The sequence below is a fragment of the Typopeltis vanoorti genome, chromosome 12 (genome assembly GCF_054136105.1).
Source record: "Typopeltis vanoorti isolate ZY-2024b chromosome 12, IOZ_Tvanoo_1.0, whole genome shotgun sequence".
In the NCBI taxonomy this organism is placed as follows: Eukaryota; Metazoa; Arthropoda; class Arachnida; order Uropygi; family Thelyphonidae; genus Typopeltis; species Typopeltis vanoorti.
Window position 1 is genome coordinate 50,127,384 of NC_143560.1, and position 23,837 is coordinate 50,151,220.

Consider the following 23,837-nt stretch of genomic DNA (forward strand, 5'->3'; position numbering starts at 1 on the left):
ATTAGTTGAGACACATCTGAGATAGGCAGTGTATAAGTGTATACCAAAAATTAGGTGAATAAATAAGGTAGGAGTAAAATGAATGATGAACTCTGGGCAAGCATTATAGAAAAATAATGGAGAAGTTTTAAAATAGTAGGAAGTGACAGATATATTAGAAGCTTTAAAAAAAATGACTTAAAAAGCTTGGTAAGGAAAGGAAGAAAAGTGCAATATAAGAAATCAACCACTCAAAACAGGAAATTAAAGAAAATTGTTCTTCTGTGGTAAACAAGAAAAGAATATTACTGAAAGGCGATGCTGGTTGATGGTGATAGAGACAAAGTGACCATTACTACAGAACTTTTACTTATTTATCCAGTGTCTCCTTTGTTATTACAATAAATTGCTTTTAAATTTCTTTTATCCATTTATTAGTTTTTCATGAATGTCACATTGTTAGAATTCTTTGGCATCTCTTCTGGGACTTCAGGAATTTGATTCATTAATCAGCAAAACTTCATGCCATACTTTTTTTTTTCCTTCAGTTTTCAGTTTTCTTCATCTTGATTTAAACCTAGATTATTATTAATATTATGATCAATTTGTTTTTTATGATTCATAAAAGCTGGATATGAGGTAGAAATCTTTACCATAAGCAACAACCTAATGCAAATCGTACATGAATTCCTATAACTTTCTACTCTCCCAGTACTTTACACCTCTTTTTAACTAGTTCTTTCAAATACACCAGGAGGAGAAGTCACTGATCCTCTCAAAACTCAGTCCGCAGTTGTAGCCTTCCATCCCTATTCTATCTTAAATCTGCTTCTTATTACCAAGCCCTGATTCAAGAGTGCATTAGAGCAGTTGAAGAAAAAAACTTAGCTTGCCACAGGTGGCTCGCATCAAGAACCCCCACTTCATACTCTGCTTGTACTAAGCACGCAACAAACGCATCATACAGTCATCAGCAGATCTAAATCTGATTTCATAATTGCTAACAGCAGAAAACTTGCCTCCTATCCAAATGGAAGCTGTGAATTCTAATTCTTTGCTAAGGATACAACTTTTGCTCACCTGCACTTCCACCTTTGTCACTCATCCTGATGGCACCACTGTTACTCACCAAGGATAAAGCTGTTCTCTTGGCATCTCTGTCTCTCTCTCTCTCTCTCTCTCTGTCTCTCTTTGTTTTCCTTCTGCGTAGATAACCAAGGGAAATCACCTCCTACCATTCTGGAATTTGAGCACCTTATGTCTTGTATAGTTTTTAGACAAAAAAAGACATCAGAAAATTACTAAATAACCTGGACACTAACGTGAGGAACCTTTATCTTGTCTCTTTCAACTTAAGGTGAGTTAGCCAGTCTCACATTGGAGGTAGGGAGATTTTTTCACCTAGAAACTCTGGTTTTTCATCCTCCCAGGAGAGGCAAACTGGCCCTGTGAATACACACTTCTACAGTCATAAAAATCCCCCCCCCCCTCCATAAGCCAGTTAAGGGTTTTCCACAGTCACATAATCATAGCAGTTCCTGCACCAAGCAGGATAAAAGCACTATAAAGAGGAAGAAGATTTCTCCTAATGCTTGGATAAAATCCCCCTAACCAACCTATCCCAAAAAAGGAGACAGAAATCTACTATCAGACTACTGACCAATCGCTAACACCTTATTCCTCTCCAGATTAATGGAGAAAATCATCAATAGCCAAATTCTCCATTACCTAGAGACCCCACCAGTTAATCAATTATCACCAGCATGTATTCTGCCATTCAAAATCTGCAGTGCATCAGCTTATATCACCCACCATGGACATGTGCTATGGAAAGGTACAGAGAAACATCAAGTTGCGCTTGACATTTCCAGAGCTTTTGACTGTGTTTGGCATTGATCCTTTGTTATCCTTTAGTCTACTTGTCATCCTCTGTAATAATGTTGCCAATTTGCTCTCTGGTCATTCGCTGCATGCCATGGTGGATAGCTTCCTCTCTCTTCAAGCTTCACCACCAGTGTGGGAATACCAGGACATCCTATCACTTGAATCATATAGGAATCCTATATGATTTAAAACTAATCATATCAACAGTTTTGCAGATGATAGTACTCTCTCTATTCATCCTACTCACTTGATTATTTATTTTGTATGGGGTTTCCCCAATCCTCCCCCATCCCTTAGGATGGGTTGAGACCTCCTAATGAGAGATTAAGTATTTTTTATGACTGTAGATCCGTGTGTGTGTGTTCACGGAGCCGGTTTGCCTGCTCTGAGGGACGAAAAACTCAAGTTTCTGGGTGAAAAAACCCGCTACCACCATATGAGACCAGCTAACTCACCTTTAATTGAAAGAGACCAGATAAAGATTCCTCACATCATGGATGGGAATCGAACCCAGGTCTTTCCGACCAAAGAGCTTCGTCTATATTGACTCAGCTACGGAGGCTCTATGCGATGTGCAGACATCCTTAGGATCAGGATCTTCTACAACTAGTACCTTAAACATTATTATTAATATTCTAAGACCCCCATGGAATCACAGACTTATCTAGGAGGTCCCCTTTGTCATACACACAACTCATCATACTGCTTAAAAACACATTCAAATTCTCTCTGCAGACATGTGCTCACAGGCAATGCATTCCAACCATTCACAATTCTCCATGCAAGAAACATGCTTCTCGCACACCCTTGATCACACCCAACTTATTCAGCTTCCAGGGATGACCTCTTGTTCTATTCCAATCTCCCACCATTTTATGAAAAACCTCTTCACTGTTAATCCTATAACAACCCTTTACTAACTTGTACATCTATCATATCACCCATCTTCTTATCACCAGTATCCACTAGACTCTGCAAAGTGAATTATTATTATTATTATGGGCAACTCCAAGGAGTCCATAGACTCATTGAGGGAGACCCTAACATCATGTCAAGAACAACTATTCGACATTCACACAGTATCTATCATACTTCTCCTAGAACTCATTTACAGTCATGACACCCACAACAGACTCTGGCAGCTTATTCCACTCATTCACCACTCTCCTAGTAAAAAACCTAGCTTTAACACCCTTGCTAACCACACTCTTGCCCAGCTTCCATGTATGGCCCTTAGTCCTCCTGCCACCAGTCCTATTCTCAAAAATATCCTCTGAGTTAATCCTATAGAAACCCTTCAGCAATTTGAATGTCTCAATCATATCTCCCCTTTTCTGCCTATCGACCAATTTCTGCAACCCACAAATCTTCAACCTGTTCTCATAGGGTTCATTCCATAGACCTGCAATCATCTTGGTCACTCATCTCTGGATCCTCTCCACCTCCTCCCCATCCAGAAGAAACCCTGGCGCCCATATCTGGGCACATTAGTCTACATGGGGTCTTATCAAGGCTCGATACAGAGGAACAATAACCTGTTTGTCTCTGCTTGTTAAAGTATTTTTCAGCAACCAAGTGATTTGATGAGCTGATTTTGCCACTTTTGCGATGTGCCCCCTAAACTTCAACTCCCTATCCACCAACACTCCCAAATTCCTGGCCTCGTCAATCTCCTGGAGTACAGTTTCACCAATGTGATATACTGCTGCTAATCTTTTCACCCCAGAATGCATAACCTTACATTTTGCCACATTAAATTGACATCCATTCTCCTTAGCCCAGTCCTCCAAACTATCCAAATCATCCTGCAAAATTTTGACATCCTGTGCACTCACTATTGCTCTACCCAACTTTGCATCATCAGCAAACAAATGAACAGTTCCTCCCAGATCCTTTCCTATATCATTAATGAACAAATTGAAGAGTAATGGTCCAAGAACAGAACCCTGTGGCACACCACTAGTCACAGGCCGTCTTTTGGACTCTACTCCTGAATAAACCACTCTCTGATATCTCTCCAACCGCCCTCCTATCCATCTCACCAACCCTATATCCATCCCCATATGCTGCAGTTTACTGATTAGAATTCCATGTGGTATCCTGTCAAAGGCCTTAGCAAGGTCCAGTAGAATCACTGTAAACCCATTACCCTTATCCAATTCAGCCGTCACTGTGTTATAAAATGTGAGCAAGTTACTGAGGCATGATCTACCCTTCACAAAACCATGCTGTCCCCCATACAGTATCCTATTTTCATCTATCGAATCCTGTATTTTCCTCTTGACTATTTTCTCCAAGACCTTGGCAACGATTCCTGATATGCTGATTGACCAGACCAAGAGACCAAACCTATAATTTGATGATATTAAATTTTAAAAAATAAAGAATAATTAAAATGCAGGGGGACACTATTGCTTGTAATTTATATGAGGATGAGATTCTCCCAAATCTTGGTAGTAAAGAGACAGTCATTCTCATTTAAATTTGGGTGGTGTAGAAGTGCTTCAGCACTCTCTTTAAATAACTGCTTAAACCTAAACCTGCACCGATGTAAAGGGCTAGTATTGGACCATAGGATATCATGGTTAGTGCCACTCCATGCTGAGTAAGGCCAGATTTTTTAGGTTTATTGTTGCTAATATAAGATTGGTGTTCTTGTAGTCATTTTTCAGCAGAACGTCCTCGGGGGTTGGCTGTGTGAGCATTATTCTATGGGGAAGGAGACAAGCACTAGATTGTGGTCAGAGTTACCTAGGGACCTACTATAATTGCCATGTACTTGGAAGGGTCATTGTTGCGGTCGATGAATAGTTTGTGCACTGATTCCTCTATTTTTTGTAGGAAGCATGCAGCAATGGCAACAGAAATCACACATTATACCTTTTTTCTTGTCAGTAATATCTATTTTGCAACTGCAGCACATTGTATTATCATTTGGTTTGTCAGTGGTCGACAGCACTGGGCTAGCAAGACCCAAGGTGTTCTGTCATCATTGACCTTTGTAGCCACCATTTTGATTTGCACAGCAGACATAGCGAGCCCTTGTATGTGATTGATATTTAATTAGCAAATAAACTGACTTAATGCTTTCTAAGTACTTATGGGTTGTATAGAAGTAATCACCTCCTTAGTATCCACTGTTATGATTTTTACTTTATATTGATATTTTGGAGGGAAAACACTTGTAAATACTTTACTTCCAAGGATAATAGCATAAAGAATTAAACTTAATTTCTCTATTGGAACATTAGACTGAATATTATTTTCATATTATTTTAGTTGATCCTGATTGTACATAAGAGTGGAGATAACATGTAGCCTTTCTTTATACTAGATTTAACCCAAAACCATATTTGTTTACATTCTTCAACTCTGATTGCTGATTTTCAATTTAAATATAACATATGTACCACTTTATGTAATATTTCTCTATAATTCTCATAGTTTTATTTTCTGTTGGATAAATTGTAATGATGAGAGCTCTGTTCCAGTCATGATGATTTGTTACTTGAATGCTGATTTGTTACCAAGCCTTCTAAATATTTACACTGCCATATTTTGCTTTCCAGTACTTCAGGTCAAATGTCATCTATTCCAGGTGCATTTCTCCATTTTATGTTTCTGTTGAAATTTTTTACCTCAAGTATTATCTTAACTAACTCACAGTGCAGATGTACTGTAGGTTTTAATCATTCAGCTGTTGATTTGTATTTCTGATTGCATTCCTCCTGGATATTTTCTCCATTGTTGTGTTATTTGATACATCACATAAGTTCATAAGTTTTTAAGAATATTTACTTTCAGAATATCCTTATCTTCTATTTTTAGTTTACCTTTATAATCTTTGTTTTTGATACTCTTTCCTTCATTGTTATGTTTTGACACTCTTTCCTTGATTATTTTTTTAGTATTCTTCCAAAACATTTTGGCACCTTTATGACAGTTATCTTCTCTATTATTTCTAAATTCTATCCATGAGATTTTGTTAGCTAAGCTTCCCTACATTTTGTTTTAGAGAAAATGTGATAGGTGGATATTATGACAGAGTACAAGACAGAGGTCTTGTACTCTGTCATAACTCTGCTTGAAGTGGCTTGAAAAAAGTTTGGAATGTGGTTATTTTTCTAGATCATATTTTCTGGATTATCTAATCCTACCCATAGATTTTCAGGCTTTTGTGAGGATTCCCATGTAAAAAAAAAATACTACTAAAACACATGGTGAACTATGTCTAAAAACTTCTTGTGTCTACCATTATGTTACATTAACATTTTTAAAGGTATACTCTAGTGTTTAAAAAAAAAAAAGACACATTTCATGCAATTATAGCCTGTGACATTGGCAGTTGTATACATAACATCAAGACAATGGTAGGGCTATAATTTTAATTTTTCTAAGCCTGTTATTGTGTAAACATTTGAAAACAAAATTTCATGTTCATAAGAGTATTTATTTTTATTTATAAAATAATGTCCTGATACTACTAATAAAAAATTTCCTTATTATTTATAATAGGACAGTGATATATCTACGAGGCATGTCCAGAAAGTAAGGTCCATTCAGAATTTACTGCCAAATAAGATGTGGGAGATGGGGTCACGCATAACATGGAGTGACTCATTAGCTAGCTATTTTCCATTTCACTTTCATTCCATTATCATTTGTTGTCTTCTATGAATAATTTATAATGAGTGCTGCGATAAAATAAATCCTGCCAGTTGCGAGGTTCGTGGTGTGATACGGTTTTTGTTGGCAGAAAACAATAGTACTGCAGAAATTCACTGACAACAGGGTAAGGTTTACGGGCCTAACATAATGAGTGACAGTAGGGTTAGGCAATGGTGTCATTTGTTTAAAAAAGGGCACAACAATGTTCATGAAGAGCATAGTGGCTAGCCAAGTGTCATTGTCATGACAGACAATTTAGTGGAAAAAGTGAACATGAAAATGAATTGTGGTTCCTATATGAAGAAAATCAACAAGTAAGATCCCTTTTCGGTCTCAAAAGATTATTATTATTATTTCCCAAGACCTCATCGAGTCAAAGACTCATTTGGGAGGTCCTTTTATCACACACGCATCTCATCATACCGTGTCTTAAACACACTCAAACTCCTTGCAGACACCACACTCTCAGGCAAGGCATTCCAGTCATTCACAACTCTGCACAAAAGAAACCTGCCTCTCACTCCGCTACTCACACCCTCTTTATACAGTTTCCAGGGATGGCCTCTGGTTCTCCCCTGATCTCCCACTATTCTCTGTAGAACTTCTCCACCATTGATCTTATAACAACCCCTTACCAACTTGTAGGTCTCTATCATATCTCCCCTCTTCCTTCTCTCCACCAGACTCTGCAAATTACATCTTCTCAATCTTTCCTCATACTCAACATTCCAGAGGTCAGACCTTAGTCAGTCGCCTTTGGACCCTTTCCAACATCTCTTCATCCTTCTGAAAACCCGGTGACCAAATCTGGACACAACAGTCCATGTGTGGCCTAATCAAAGCCTTATACAACAGAACAAGAATCTCCCTACTTCTACACGTTAGTGTCCTCCGCATCATTCCCAGAAGTCTTTGTGTTGTCTTCACAATTTTGGCGATGTGTCCTCTAAATTTTAGATCCTTATCCACTATCACCCCCAGATCTCTTATTTTCTCTACCTCCAACAATATATTCTCACCAAACATAAATTCTGCATCCCATCTTTGTTTTCCAAATTTTAAAACCTTACATTTTTTCAACATTGAACTCACATCCCCATTTGCTTGCCCAATCACTCAATTTATTCAAGTCTTCTTGCAAGGCCACAACATCTTCACTACTCTTTATGGTTTGTCCCAACTTTGCATCATCTGCAAACAACTGAATATCTCCACCCAAATCTTTGCCAATATCATTAATATACAAGTTAAATAGTAATGGCCCTAAAACAGACCCCTGAGGTATTCCACGTGACTTTCCTTTTCCTGGATATCGCACCCCCATACACAACTTGTTGATATCTATCAGATAGCCAGTCTCCAATCCAATCCAATGCACTAATCTAATATCCAACCCCATCTGCTCTAGTTTGACTGTCAACTTATCATGAGGTACTCTATCAAAAGCCTTTGTGAAATCCAAGTATATTACTGTGTATCCTTCTCCTCTGTCCAAGGAAGCAGTCACTTTATTGTAATAAGTAAGTAGATTACTAAAACATGACCTTCCCTCCCTTTAGCAAATCCATGCTGTCCATCAAAGATTATACCATTGTTGTCAACCCATCTCTGGATCCTAGTTCTCACAAGCTTCTCCAACAACTTAACCACAACACCTGACACAGAGATAGGCCTATAGTTTGATGCTTGAATTTGATCACCTCCTTTATGAAGTAGCACAATCCTGCCCTCCTTCCACTCTTTAGGAACTTGACCAAGTACAAGACTCATATTAAAAAAATATGTCAAGGCAGGTGTCAAATCTCTGGCACATTCCTTCAGAATACGCAGTGATATATTATCAAGTCCCACAGCCTTATCTAGTTTACTCAACTCCCCAAACACCTCTTGCTCACTTACAGTCAGTCTCTCCTCCCCATCATCAACTGCTCTCAATCTCTCCATGAAGTCACATTCACAAGATTGAAAGATCTTTATGAACTGCTCATTAAGTATCTCCACCACACATTCTGCAACAGCTATCTTTATACCATTTCCTCCAATCATTGTTATCCTTCCATAATCATTCTTTCTTTTGCTGGCTACATATTGAAAGAACTCCCTAAGATTCTTTTTGGCTTCATTAGCTAACTGCTGTTCATACCTCTCTTTAGCTACTCTCACCAACCAAGTCACCCTCCTTGCCTGGTCTTTGTAGACCTCATGAAATTGGTTACTTCCACTTCTCTTATGCTGCCTCCACAATGCCCTTTTTCTCTGTATCGCATGCTTAATCTCTTTATTCATCCATTTCACACCTACCTTATTTAACCTTCTCACCCTTGGAATACATTTAGACATTGCATCTACTAAATAGTTTTTGAAAATCCCCCAAGCTGCATTGATCTCTTTTCCAGCTAACTCCTCATTCCATGCTACACCTGCAAGCTGTCTCCTGAGCTCTTGATAATCACCCCCCCCCCCCCGTAGTTCCACATATACCCTTTTTTCACAGGGGTCCTTGCACTGCTGGCAACCACCCAGGTAATCACCTCATGGTCACTTTCACCAATTGGTGGATGATTTGACACCTCATTTATAATTACGTCCTCTGATGAGATGACCAAATCGAAGACCCTTAATCCTCTTGTGCACTCTGTTACATACTGTCTGAGGTAGTTATCCCTCAAAAACTCAAGAAACTCATTTTCTTTACTTCCAGTTGCTATCTCTTCATTCCAGTCTAATTGCCATAATTAAAATTACCCATAATGATCACCCTTTTCTTATTTGCTTGGCTTATTTGACTATACATTTCACTATTACCACCATCCACATTACCAGGTCTATAACAACATCCCACCAAGTATTTGATTCTATTCACCTCTATCTCACACCATACTGCCTCAAAGCCACTGGCCCTATTTCCCTCCTGCATCTCTACCTTGTATGGACATAACTCTTTCTCTATCATCAATAGCACTCCCCCTCCCTTTTTACCCCTTCTATCCTCACGAAACATATCATACCCTTCCATCTCTATTCCTGTCAGGATGTCGTCCTCATCTAACCATGTCTCACTTATTCCGACAATCTTTGGGTGAACAGACACAATTAGTGCAGCCATTTCATCTGCCTTGTTTCTTATACTTCTAGCATTGGTATGCAAACATGACAGCTCATTTCTGGATCTACAGTTCGTTCCACTGATACCACTCACTCGATGTGATCTCTCCATGCTGGACTGGGGCCATTTCCCTTTCTGCTTCTTCATTTTAGAACCCTTTTCAATTTCATCTGTTTCCTCTTGATCCCTGGTCATCCCATTTCTTTCCTGCACACATGCTACTCCAAGAGGAGGTGAGAGAGCACGTGTAGCATGCTCTCACCACCTCTTGGAGCATCCACCTTTCTCACGCTGTGTATCCCTGTCCACCCTGAGCCTCCCCGTTTCCCTGCTCCTCTTGCACACCCATTCTCTCATTTTCTATACTCATACCACTCACTTCCCCATTCATTTCCACTTCTTCAATCCCTCCTGTCTTACTCTCCTGCTCTTCCACATCACTCCCCCTCTCGATCTGATTCATTCTCTCTATTCACTTCTCTACCTTCCAGCAGCGGTCTCTCCAAGCGACTCACACCATAACCACTCAAATGCAGTCCATCGCTCCCATACAGCTCACTTCGTCCCTCAAACTCATTCCACACATTAACAAACTATACTCCTATCTCCTCACACATTTCAGCCAGAATATCATTCATAATCCTTGCTCTCCACCTCATTTCACCACAATCATACCTAGGCAACACACTGACTACCCTTCCTGTCACACTATTCTCTTTTATCTTTCCAAGCAGCCTCCTGACATTCATTCTGACATGCTCTTTGTTCTCTCTCAAATCATTTGTACCTATTAATAATATTAACTCTTTTGCTCGCTCCCACCTGTCACCACACTTGTCACCATTACTTAATCCTACAGTCACTCATTACATTAGGCCCATAAATCTTACACAGTCATCAGTGAATTTCTGCAGCACTGTTGTTTTCCACCAACAAAAACGATATCGCACCATGAACTTTGCAACTGGCAGGATTTTTTTATCACAGCACTTATTACAAATTATTCATAGAATGCAACATATGATAATCGAACAAAACTAAAATAGTCAACAACTAACAAGTCACTCTGTGCTACCACACATTCATGATGGTGGTAAATTCTTCACGGACTTTACTTTCTGGATGTGCCTCGTAATACTTTTTATTTTAAAAACAACTATAAGAATAATTTTGCAAATAAAGAAATCATGTATCATGTATATAAAATTCATTACATTAATTTAATAAAATTTAATTATAAAAATGCTACTCTAGATTATTAAATGCTTCATTATTAGTATTATGACCTCTTATTTCAATTTATTAATTTATTGCAGATGGTGGAATAGATGATGATTATGAAGACGATGATTTTCACTCATCGGCTAGGTAGAGCAGCATTACATAACTAAGATATGTTTTGAAATCTGTTGTAGTGAGCATTAATTTCATTTCAGGAGCAGCAAGTTTTTTGCAAATTCAAACTGATGATGACAGGTTAATTGTTTAAGTTTTTCCACTTTGTTATATTATAAATTAAAGATGCCAAGAAATTTTATTCTTCCAACAACAATCTCTAATCCAGAGAATTTTAATAAGGTGTGTGACACCTTTTGGCATCTCATATATAGAAATATGACTTCTGCATTACCCCATATGAAATTGCAAGTCATTCTATCAAGTAGTTTGTTTTATACAGCTGTCTGAAGCAAAAGTGTTGTCTGTATCCCTTGAAATGGATCAACCTTGGTATCACCTCTGGGTCTTGCTCCCACTGATGAGACCTCAGTAAAGGTAGAAGCTGGTCTGTGTAGTGATCCTTCCTATAATGCATAACATTATACAAGGGTGGTCTGAAAGGTTCTCGGCCTCGACCATAGATGGTAACACTATGTGCACGATTTTTTTTTTTTTTTTTTTCTAAGTTGGTACATCTGTCATAAGCATCCATGTGAAATTGTAAGTCATTCTATGAAGTAGTTTGTTTTATACATCTATCTGAAGCAAAAGTGTTGTCTGTATTCTTGAAATGGATAAAATTGAGCATTGTGCGGTTATAAAATTCTTTGCAAAAGAAGGTTTAAAGCCAAAAGAAATTCATTCAAAGTTCATAAAAGTTTATGGGCACTCTTCTCCTTCGTTTTCAACAGTTAAGAAATGGGCTGCCGACTTTAACGTGAGCGTACCAGCCTTGAAGATGATCCACATATGAAGGACGTCTAAAAAGTGTAACAACACCAGAAATCATTGATCAAATGCATGCTATGATATTGGATGACCAGTGAGTCAAAGTGCATGAAATTGCTGAGACTATAGGCATTACAAAAGAACATGTAGGATATATTTTGCATGAAGGATTGCAAATTAAAAAGCTTCGCACAAGATGGATGCCTTGCTTGCTTACAACAGATCAAAAACACACTCGCATGAAAATTCTGAACAGTGCTTGGAGGCGTTTTAACAAGAATAAAACTTTATTACTATGGATGAGATTTGGATTCACCAGTACACACCAGAATCCTAACAGCAGTCAAAACAGTGGACAGAAGCCGGTTGTTCAGCGCCAATGAAGACAAAGTCTGTTCCATCAACTGGAAAGGTCATGACATCGGCTTTTTGGGATGCTAAAGGCATTTTGTTTATTAATTATCTTGAAAAGGGTAAAACAATAACTGGGGAATATTATTTCGATCTTTTAAACAGACTAGATGAAAAAATTCGTGAGAAAAGACCCAGTTTGCAGAAGAAAAAATTATCTTTCATCAGGACAATGCACGTGATGAAATTATGACAATGCACCTGAATTATCTTGAAAAGGGTAAAACAATAACTGGGGAATATTATTCCGATCTTTTAAATAGACTAGATGAAAAACTTTGTGAGAAAAGACCCTGTTTGCAGAAAAAAAAATCATCTTTCATCAGGGCAATGCCCCTGCCCACAAAGGTGTTTTGGCAATGGGAAAGTTAAGGGATCTGCACTATGAATTGTTGGAACATCCACCCTATTCTCCAGATTTGCTCCCTCTGACTTCTATCTCTTCTCAAAACTAAAACTCTTCCTCGCTGGTCAGCGTTTTTCTTCAAATCAAGAGGTGATTGCAGCCGTAGAGGGGTATTTTGCAGATCTTACTGAGAACCACTACAGGGATGGGATAATGGTGCTAGAGCATCATTGGAATAAATGTATTAGTCTTAAGGGAAATTATTTTGAAAAATAAAAATAATTTTGAAATTATAAATTCTTTTTTTTTTTTTTTCATTGTTAGGCCAAGAACTTTTCAGACCACCCTCGTACATTATCCATAAGGATATGTATGTGCTTTGCATATGAGATACTAAGACAAGTGATGTGAAGTCATTAGCTTCTATATGCGAGTTGCCCAGTCCTGAATATACTTCAGGCGCAAACTTTGTTTGCTTACACTTGGATAAAGGATTAAAACAAGGATATAATTTCTTGGTATCTTTAATTTATGATGTGAAGTCATTTGCCTCTATATACAAGTTGCCCTGTCATGAAGTTACTTCATGCGTAAAGTTTTGTTTTCTTACTTGGATAAAGGATAAAATCAAGAATATAATTTGTTGGCATCTTTTATTTATAGATTAATTATAGGGGCCTGTCCACCTTAATCAATTAGCCACTTTAGTCATTTGTCTAAAGATAATTGACTAAGATGGTTTCCTAGTCTTTTGAATGTTGAGTAGGAAGAAAAATTGAGGAAATGCACTTTCCTGAGCTCTAGTGGACTGGAGAAGAAGGAGATATGATTGAGATATAAAAGTTAATAAGCAATTATTGGTTCTTCCATGCCTCTCTTTGTTACTTTCATTTGCTACCTCTACTCCTTACCTGTTTGACTATTTATCTCTGAAAGCTGATCACATATAGTCTAATTATCCTAAAAGTGAGATGATCTTCTTTGGAGATTACATCTTCCAAAATTTAGAATGACTTCCCTTTTCCAACTTAACAGACCAAGCTGGAAGAGAAGCTGAACTGTTTGTAGTCAGTAATGACTTTACCAAGCTGACCCACCAGATAATTCTCTTCTAGTTGGTTCAAGATGTCGGGCAGGGAGGCCTTGTCCATATTTCATTTTCTATAGATTATCCTTTTCCCAGTCAATCTCAACTTTGTGTTCTTTGGCACTACAATGTACTAATTGGGATGACCACTAGAATTTCTGTCTTTTCCCCATGGACTGATTACTGCTTCCATTCTTCTGATATAATAGCTATATTATTCTCCCTGGGATGAGTGCTTTTATTCCTCCACTCCACTCGAAACACTCGATCCTTATCCAAGCCATAGTTCTCCAACAAATGTGCCAAAGCAGTCCAAGCTAGCTTCCTCTCGCTCAGCTTACTACAGTCCATAACAACTGCAAAAAGTCATCAACAAATTCAGACCAGGTTCGAATACATGATGATACTAAGTGAAGTTCGAATGAGCTAAACTTACTTCCTGATAGTTGAACCTTCTAGTCTCTTGAGAAGACTGTAGAATGCAACTTCTGCTTGTCCATGTTTCTGCCTCTCTCATATCCTAATGGTACAATGATGTGTGTGTGTGTCTACTCCCTGGTTGATATTATATACAAGAGTAGCATGTTTGAGTGATTCATTAACTTTCTTGTTAATGTCACAGATTCGGATCTAGAATATTATTATAATAATAAGTTAACTTAAGAGATTGAGTGAAAGACAAAGAAAATACAAAAATAATATCTTTATTTACAAACCATTAATATTAGTTAAGTTTATGGTATTGCTTTAACAGTGTGTGTGTGTGTGTGTGTGTGTGTGTGTTTGTTTGTTTGTGTAAAATGTTTGTTTCGCAAGCACTATATACAAATTTGCATTATAAATAAAATTTTATCCCCTAAGGAGAAAAGGGCACACAAACATGACATCAAACTTAAAAAACACAAACGTTACATTAGATTTATTGTCTTCTCTTCAAGACCACAGGTTTTGATGAGAATACACAGACTTCAGACTTATAAGACACAGTTTCTTCTACTCTCAGTAATGACCATTAAAATATAATTACCTAGCTCATACTTGTTTTTCTTCTAAAACAATAAAATAATTTGTGCACTTTTCTTAAGAGAGAACAAATTTCTTCTTTCACATCTTCTCTACAATATCAGTTCCTTTCCTATTTCCTTAAAATATAAAGATAATTTTAAAGTTCCTTTTTTTTCCCTTGTGGAAACTTCTTCCTTATAATGTCTCTGAAGGAATTGTCCATGGCTTTGAGATAAACTATATATCACTTTTATCTGTGCCACATTAGCTTCGTTTAAAAGAAATTCATCTATTAATTTTCAAATACTGTTTGTCTCCCTCATAACACTCTTTTCCATCTTTTTGGCTTAAGAATTCCTTTAAACTCTATTTCTCCCATAAACTTCTGACTTTTCAGAATGTTGTCTCCATTCTAATCTATGCCACATCTGTTCTGTTCTTCTCTCTCATTATTCAACTTCCTCTTCAGAAGTACAAACTTCATGCAAGCGCACTACTGCCTGATGTAGTAAGCAATATGGTGGTAAAGGAAAGTAGCTTGATGTAAACAAGACTGAAGTTTTTTAATGCCGTGAAAATGTCATCAGAAAGTTCAATATTTTCTTCTCTCAAGGTTATGTTACAGAAATAAAAATCTAAACCATATGTGAGTCCTTTTACAAGTAAATGTTGCAATTAAAAGTTAATTAATATGCACAGGCTGTAAATATACAAATTGATACAGTAAAACGTGCCTTAGAAGACAGAAATATAAGATCTATTTAATATATAAGATATATAGGATATTGACAGACAACAGGATAATCTGGAAGAAAATTGTTGATATTGATAGGAAGTTAGTAATGATGATGTAACTTCTCATGTAGTACTATCATAAGATCCAATACACCCTCTGATGGTATGGTAGAAAGTCAACTGGATAAATTTATATGGAATAACAGAGAGAGATTAGTCAAAACTAAAATAGCTGTATACGAGACAGTGTTCAAACCAATTTTAACATATGGATCTGAGAGCTGGGTTAGAAATAAAACACTTGATCAAAAGACTGGTCCTGAGCAAGATTAGGGGACTGAAATGGCATCCATGGCAGTACCATATTAAAATAAAGGCTATTAGGAAAGAACTTGACATTGTTATCAGTAAGGAATGTGTTAGCAGAGCTAATCTTAAGTGGTATGGCCACTTAAACAGAATGGGAAAGGAAAGATTAGCAAAACAAATGTTCTTTGTCACGATGACAGGAAAAAGATCCAGAGGAAGACCAAGATGTAGGTGGATTGATACAGTAAAACGTGCCTTAGAAGACAGAAATATAAGATCTATTTAATATATAAGATATGTAGGATATTGACAGACAACAGGATAATCTGGAAGAAAATTGTTGATATTGATAGGAAGTTAGTAATGATGATGTAACTTCTCATGTAGTACTATCATAAGATCCAATACACCCTCTGATGGTATGGTACAAAGTCAACTGAATAAATTTATATGGAATAACAGAGAGAGATTAGTCAAAACTAAAATAGCTGTATATGAGACAGTGTTCAAACCAATTTTAACATATGGATCTGAGAGCTGGGTTAGAAATAAAACACTTGATCAAAAGACTGGTCCTGAGCAAGATTAGGGGACTGAACAGATGGCATCCATGGCAGTATACCATATTAAAATCAAGGTTATTAGGAAAGAACTTGACATTGTTATCATTAAGGAATGTGTTAGCAGAGCTAATCTTAAGTGGTATGGCCACTTTAACAGAATGGGAAAGGAAAGATTAGCAAAACAAATGTTCTTTGCCAGGATGACAGGGAAAAGATCCAGAGGAAGACCAAGATGTAAGTGGATTGATACAGCAAAACGTGCCTTAGAAGACAGAAATATAAGATCTAATAATATTGGATATTGACAGACAACAGGCTAATCTGGAAGAAAATTGTTGATATTGGGAAGAAGTTAGTAATGATGTAACTTTTCATGTAGTACTATCATAAGATCCTGTGCACCATCTGATTTTATATGTCAGGAATTTAATAATGATGACATTTTGCAACATTGAGCTGGTGTCCTCACTCCTATGCCCATGCACTCAGTGTCTATTCAAATCTTTTTGTAATGCTTGAATAGACAACATATCATCCAGTCACATTCTCTATCTCCCACATCAGTGCTGCTGTCACTGTACTGTAATAAGTAAGTAGATTGTTAAAGCATCACCTCCTTTTAGCCAATCCTGCTGTCCATCAAAGATATCTATGTCAGATGTTGTGGCCAACTCAGTTCTGGATCCTGAGAATCAGGATCCAGAACTGAGTTGGCCACAACATCTGACACACACAGATTGAATCACACCTATAATTTGATTTCTGTCACCTCCTTTATCAAGCAGTATGATCTTGCCTTCCTTTCACTCCTTTGGAACTTGACCCAATGTAAGACTCATATTAAACAAATATCTCAAGGCAGATGTCAACTCCCTGGCACATTCCTTCAAAATACATAGTGATATATCATCAAGTCCCACAGCCTTATTAATATCAAGTTTGCTTAATTCTTCATATGTCTCTTACTCACTCACAGTCAGTGTTTCGTCCTCCTCCTCATCCACTGCTCTCAAACTCTTCATGATGTCACATTCACAAGGATGAAAGACCTTTATTAACTGCTCGTTAAATATCTCAACTATATTCTCTGCAGCAGTTGTCCTTATACCATTTTCTCCAATCATTGCCATCCTACCATAATCATTCTTATGTTTTCTTGCTACATATTGAAAGAACTTGCTACGTTTTTTTTGGCTTCATGAATTAACTGTTGCTCATACTTAACTTTTGTTACGATTACTAATCTATGTCATGTTCTTTGTATTCCTCATTTGATTATTATCACTCCTCTTATGCTGCCTCCATAATGACTTTTTTCTTTTATTACATGGTTAATCTCTTCATTCGTCCATTTCACACCCACCTTATTTAACCTTTTGACCTTTGGAATACATTTAGACATTGCTTCTGCTAGATAGTTCTTGAATATCATTCAAGCAGCATTGATCTCCTTTCCACTCAACTACTCATTCCATGCTACAGCTGCAAGCTCCTGAGCTTCTCATAATCACCAGCCTTATGGTTCCACACATACTCTTTCCTCACAGAAGTCCTCACATGGCTGGCAACCACCCAGGTAATCACTTCATGGTCACTCTCATCGACAGGAGGGAGATTTGACACCTCATTTATAATAACATCCTCTGATGAGATGATTAAATACGTGTGCTCTGTTTCATACCACCTGAGGTAGTTGTCCCTCAGAAACTCAAGAAACTCATTTTCTTTGCTTCTGGTTGCTATTTCATCATCCCAGTCTATATTGCCATAATTAAAATCACCCATAATGATCACCCCTTTCCCATTTGCTTGGTCATTTGGCTTATACATTTCATGGTCTATAGCAACATCTGACTAAGTACAGTGGTATCTCGCTAATCTGAACCTCTTTAGTCCGAACCTTCCAGTAATCCGAACTGCAGTTTGAAAGAAAATTTTTTTTATTTATTACGTATTATTATTTTCTGTAATATTATTTTTATTTAATAATTATTATTTTAACTATTATTATTTATTTTATTATTATTACAGTACAGTATTTTTTTCATACTGTCGATTGTACGGTTATACTGTAGGCCTATTTTGATTTATTGTATGTTACGTTTGCTTTTTTATACTCTACAGTACATACTGTATTGTTGGCATGAATCACCGAATTCGAAATCAAATCAGATGCTAAAATTATAAATATGACACTACAGAATGAATTAGAAGACGATGATGAAGAACTCGAAGAAAAAAAGTAAAACCTGAAGAGGCAGTTGACAGTTTTAATGTGTATAGAATGAGCTAAGCAGAATGATAAGCCATTCCACAAAATTTTATTGCTAATACAGCTCTGAGAAGAAGCATTCAAAAAAAGTTTAGCTTCCAAGAAGCAAAAGAAAAATCATTGACTTTTTTACAAAGAAATAAAAAAACTTTTTTTTGTGTTATTTTGTGACTTTTTTTGTGTTGTGTCCAAGAAAGTGATATTTTGTATGCAAATTAAGTTATGTACTGAACTATGCAATTTTATTAAATCAGAATCCTCAACAATACAGGTACATACAAACTAAATTTTTTACTAAAATAAACTTTTGTACTGTATTATTTGCCAGCCTGATTGGCCAAGTGGTTAGCATATCCACTCTCTAGCCAAAAGGCTGCGGGTTCGAATCCCGCCATGGGCATGGATGTTTGTCATTGTCTGTGAAATTACTAGTGGTGGTGGTGGTCATTGGTACATGGCATTGGTGTAGATAATTGTGGTTGGTGGAGATGGAGTGTTGTAGAGTAGGTGCCCTCCCTCGGTGAGTCTTTGGACTCCCTGGAGGTGTCATGTAATAATAATAATAATAATTCTTTTTTAAGTTTTACATTACAATACAGTAGCTTTTTTTTTTTCTATCAGTTTACTTCATTTATTTCCAGAATTAAATTGATGTACCACATTAGAATCTGATTATTTTTGTCTTAAATGCTAGTTATTGTTGTCTCTTGGGAGAAAATTCGCTAATCCAAACGAGCATGGTTTTTATTAGTTTGGATTTGCGAGATATCACTGTATTTCATTTTATGCTCCTCTATCTCACACCATACTGCCTTGAAACCCTTGCCACTATTTCCCCCTTGCTTCTCTACCTTGTATGGACTAACTCTTTTCTATTATCAATAGCACTCCATCCCCTCCCCCCTTTTACTCTTCATAAAAAACATCATACCCTACCATCTCTATTCTTCTCAGTATGTCATCCTCATCCAACTATATCTCATGTATTCCACCAATTTTTGAGTGAACAAAGTTTTTTCAAAATTTTTGAATCTTGCAGTGCTCAAACTTCAAGATCATCTGTAATAAATGCCTTAAACACTGATTTCCACAGTATCCTTGATTGGAGTAAAAGCAACCTAGTCAATTTCAGTGTTTCCAAAACATAGTTTTGCTTGTTTTGTCTCAAAAAAATACCTCAGTTATTCTCCACTTACTTTTGATAATGTGCAGCTCAATATTCAAGACAAATCTCTCTTCTGAGACTGACTCTTACTCCAAACCTTTCCTGACACAATCATATCACTTCTGTAGCAGCATCAGCTCCACAACTTGGCATCTTTTTCTGCTCAAGATGGTACTTCTCTGCCAAACAGTTACTTACTCTGTATAAATCCCAAATCAGACCAACATTGGAATATTGCTCTCGTGTATAGGATGGTGCACCTAAGATCTCTCTTTTTTGATGCTGTTCAGAAAAGAGCAGTCTGGTTGATAAATGACACTTCTCTTACAGACTCTCTTCAGCCACTTTCCCATAGAAGATCCATTTCTTCTACAGATATTTTCATGGCCATTGTTCAGCAGAACTAGCATCCATTATGCCTCCCATTTCTGCCAGATCTACAAGAACTCATGCTACAGCTGCTTAACATCCCTTTACAGTCAACCTGCATACTTGCTAAAGCTTCTACTCCAAGTCATCTTTCATTTCTTCCACCTCAATTCTGTGGAATAGCCTCCCTCGTGAAGCATTTCCAAAGAACTACAATTTCCAAACAGTTCAGATAAAGAAACCTCAACAGATTACTCTATTCCTGACATACATGGTATCTGTTCGCTATCAGCTCTTCTGCCTTTTATGTGTTAAAAAAATTAAAAAAAAAAATCTCCTGATGTTTCAAATTAAAGTTGACAAATGTTACAATAATAAAAATTATTTGAGATATAATCTTAGATATACATTTAACCCATTATAAAATATTGCTTTTGTATTTTATGTACCAGTGGCCACAGTGAAAAATCCAGCCAGAAATCACAAGATAAAGAACAGAAAAGAAACAAAGAAGAGAATCCTGAAAACTCAGAACTAAGTATCGAGGAAGAAATTGAAGAAGATATTTCAGCAGTTGCTGATGACCTACTTGTCAGTAGTCTTTCTCTAGTGAGTTTTTTAGTTATTTTCTGTATTCAGAAAATAAAACGATTACAGTAACTCAGAAATGTCTGTTAAATTCAAGTATGCCAAAGAACTGAATTTTTGGTCATTTTTATAACTTAGCAGAATGTAATTTTATTAGTGATTAGCATAACTGTTCATATAACATATCTTACACATAGTTACATTTCATGTAACATGAAATGTAGCTAAATCTTACAGATTAGTTCCAATACTTTAAAAGAACAGAATATTTTCTCTATTTTTTATTTATTTATTTATTTATTTTTACACAGATTATCACTATCTGATGTTCATATCAGATCTCACATCATTATCAAATTCCTTATATATACTCTCGGGGGGGGGGAGTACATATTATGATAATACTATATGAAAAGTTTATATAGTATTATAAACTTTATTAACATCCTATTGATACTTTTTATTCAAGTTAATCCATTATTTGTCAGGATGCTAATATTGTTGGATTCCTCTAAGGCACTTCTTATTGTATCAATATACCAGGGGAAAACCAATAAATTGGTTTTCCCCCTAGTTGCGGTTGATGTTTTCAGTTTTCCTGCCTATTTTCAGTCTCTGTCTTTTTTTATTATTGATTTTCATACTTAAGAGAATAACATCATCATCATCAAATTCCTGACATGTACCATCAAGGGATATGATATGACAGGATATGATAGTACTACATGAAAAACTACATCATTACTAACTTCCTATCTACAATTTTCCTCCAAATCAATCTGTTACCTGTCAAGACTCCAGCATTATCAGATCCTATATTTCTATCTTCTAAGGAACTTTTTACTGTATCAATCCACCTATATCTTGATCTTCCTCTGGTCTTTTTCCTGCCAACCTGGCAGAGAACACTTGTTCTGCTAATCTTTCCTCGCCCATTCTAATTAACTGACCACACTACCTGAGATTAGCTCTGCTAACACATTCCTGGATGCTAACAATATCAACTTCTTTCCTAATATCCTCATTTTTAATATGATATTGCCATTGATGCCATCTGTTCATGCTCCGTATCTTTCTCAGGACTCTCATATATGCTATCTCTAGTCTTTGGTCCAAGTGTTTTATTTCTAACCCAGCTCTCAGATCCATAACTTAAAATTGGTTTGAACACTGTCTTGTATATAGCTAATTTAGTGTTTTGATTAATTTCTCTCTCTCTTATTCCATATAAATTTATTTAGTCGACTTCCTACCATACAAGCTTTGTTGATACTGTTATCTATTTCCATATTTAATTTACCATCTTCACTAAAAATCTTCACTAAGTAGCTGAAATGTTTAGTCAGGGAATCTCGCAGACTTGTAGCAGATTTATTTAGAAGTATAACATCATCCGCATAAAGCAAAGAGCTGATATTAACATCTCCAACTTGGATATCAGGTTTAATTCTGCTTTTCTTTATAATGTGATTCGTAATGAATAACAGAGGGGATAATGTACATTCTTGTCTGACAACAGATTTAACATCAAACCATCTTCCCGTACTTCCTTCAGTTCTAACTGCTGACTTATAACTCAAATAAAGACTAAGTATTGCTTGATATAATACTCCACCGACACCATACAACTGTAGCATTTTGAATAGCTTTTCTGTTGGCACCTTGTCGTATACCTTTTTTCAGGTCTACAAAACTTAAATACAGATCACTCATATTCCCATGATTTCTCAACTATTTGTCTTAAAGTGAAAATCTGATCCTGACAACCTCTATTCAGCCTGAATCCAGCTTGTTCTTCATCAAGCTTCCTTTCCATAATCCTTCTCAACCATTTCTCATGTATACTTGCATAAATCTCTTACCAGGAACGCTCAGTAGAGAAATACCTCTGTAATGCTCACATTCAGTTTTATTTCTCTTTTTATATATGGGTACTAAAGGAAAGATGAAAAACTAATTCAAACAGCAGAAATGAAATTTCTCAGAGAAACACTGTATATACCGAGTGGGACCATAAAACAAATGAAGAAATTTTATAATCCCTGAACATAAAAAAAAAAAAAATCAGCTAACACCTTTATATTCCCATATATAGGGAGTAGGCAAGGCCGTTTTTTAGCCCTATCTAACTTTTGGAGACTGAGTAGGCAGTTCAATCTCCACTGATAACCAATCAGAGATAGCTGGCCAAAGGCTATCACTAATTAATCGGCACACAGTGAAGAAGGTGTCTAGTAAGTGCCGCCACCTGGTGGTCCCCAACCCTAACACAATATTTTTAATGTCTGAAAATAATGTGGGTTCGACGTCCTATTTTCTTGAGTTTACGGGACGAAAAACCCAAGTTTCTGGGAGGAAAAACCCGCTACCCCGTGCCAGAGATCGACTAACTCTGGAATCGGTCAAGAAAAAGCTTAGAAAAAGTTCCTCTAGTTGTCGACTAGATTCGAACGCTTTTCGTCGTGCGGTCAAGTGGTGTAGAGTGCAAACGCCACTTCTACAGAGCTACACAGGCCCTATGCCTGAACATAAAACCAGTTAATTGCTACATAAGACAGTATAAACAAAAATGGATAAAACATTTAAATTGAATGGACAACAGCAGACTACTGAAAATATTATACAAATATAAAATAAGTGGAAAAAGAAGAATCAAAAGACCAAGAAAGAGATGGCATGAGACCGGAACAGGCCACCTGGCCTAAAATCCAGTGTTTTTTTTTTTTTGGTGTTGTTTACCACTGTGCTGTCAAGCGATTGTAATCAATTTGGCACTTTCTTGAAGTAATTACTCCATACATCAAGGATATCTTTTTCTCCAGTTTTCATGTCATCTTTATCATCTCTAATTCCTTTTACAGCACTCTTTTCTCCATTTCTGAGCTTCTTCAACAACCTCCAGAATATCTTGCCACCTTCTTGATATTTATTTTCTATGGTCTTACCAAAGTCTTCCCATGACTTTTGTTTAGCTAATTTTACACAGTGTTTGGCTTTCTTACATTTGTTTCTGTATTCTCTAAGAGCACAAGCGGACTTATTTGCCGGGAACATTCGATATGCTTTCTTCTTTTCCTTCACTGCCTCTTTAACTTCCTGTGTCCACTATGGAGTTCTAATTTTTCGATCCCTGCAGACAACCTCACCACATGCCTCTCTAGCTGAATCAATCAATGTTTTCTTG

At 36.7% G+C, this 23,837-nt stretch overlaps 1 protein-coding gene across 1 annotated transcript in view; it reads left to right on the forward strand.

The window, feature by feature from the left end:
- Positions 1-23,837, forward strand: part of LOC150100779 (centrosomal protein 43-like) — a 210,818-nt gene that overhangs the window by 172,939 nt on the left and 14,042 nt on the right. The window contains exons 7-8 of the mRNA XM_090401945.1: positions 10,954-11,005; positions 20,518-20,674. Coding sequence (XP_090258071.1) covers positions 10,954-11,005; positions 20,518-20,674 — 209 coding nt within the window. The remainder of the gene's footprint in view (positions 1-10,953; positions 11,006-20,517; positions 20,675-23,837) is intronic.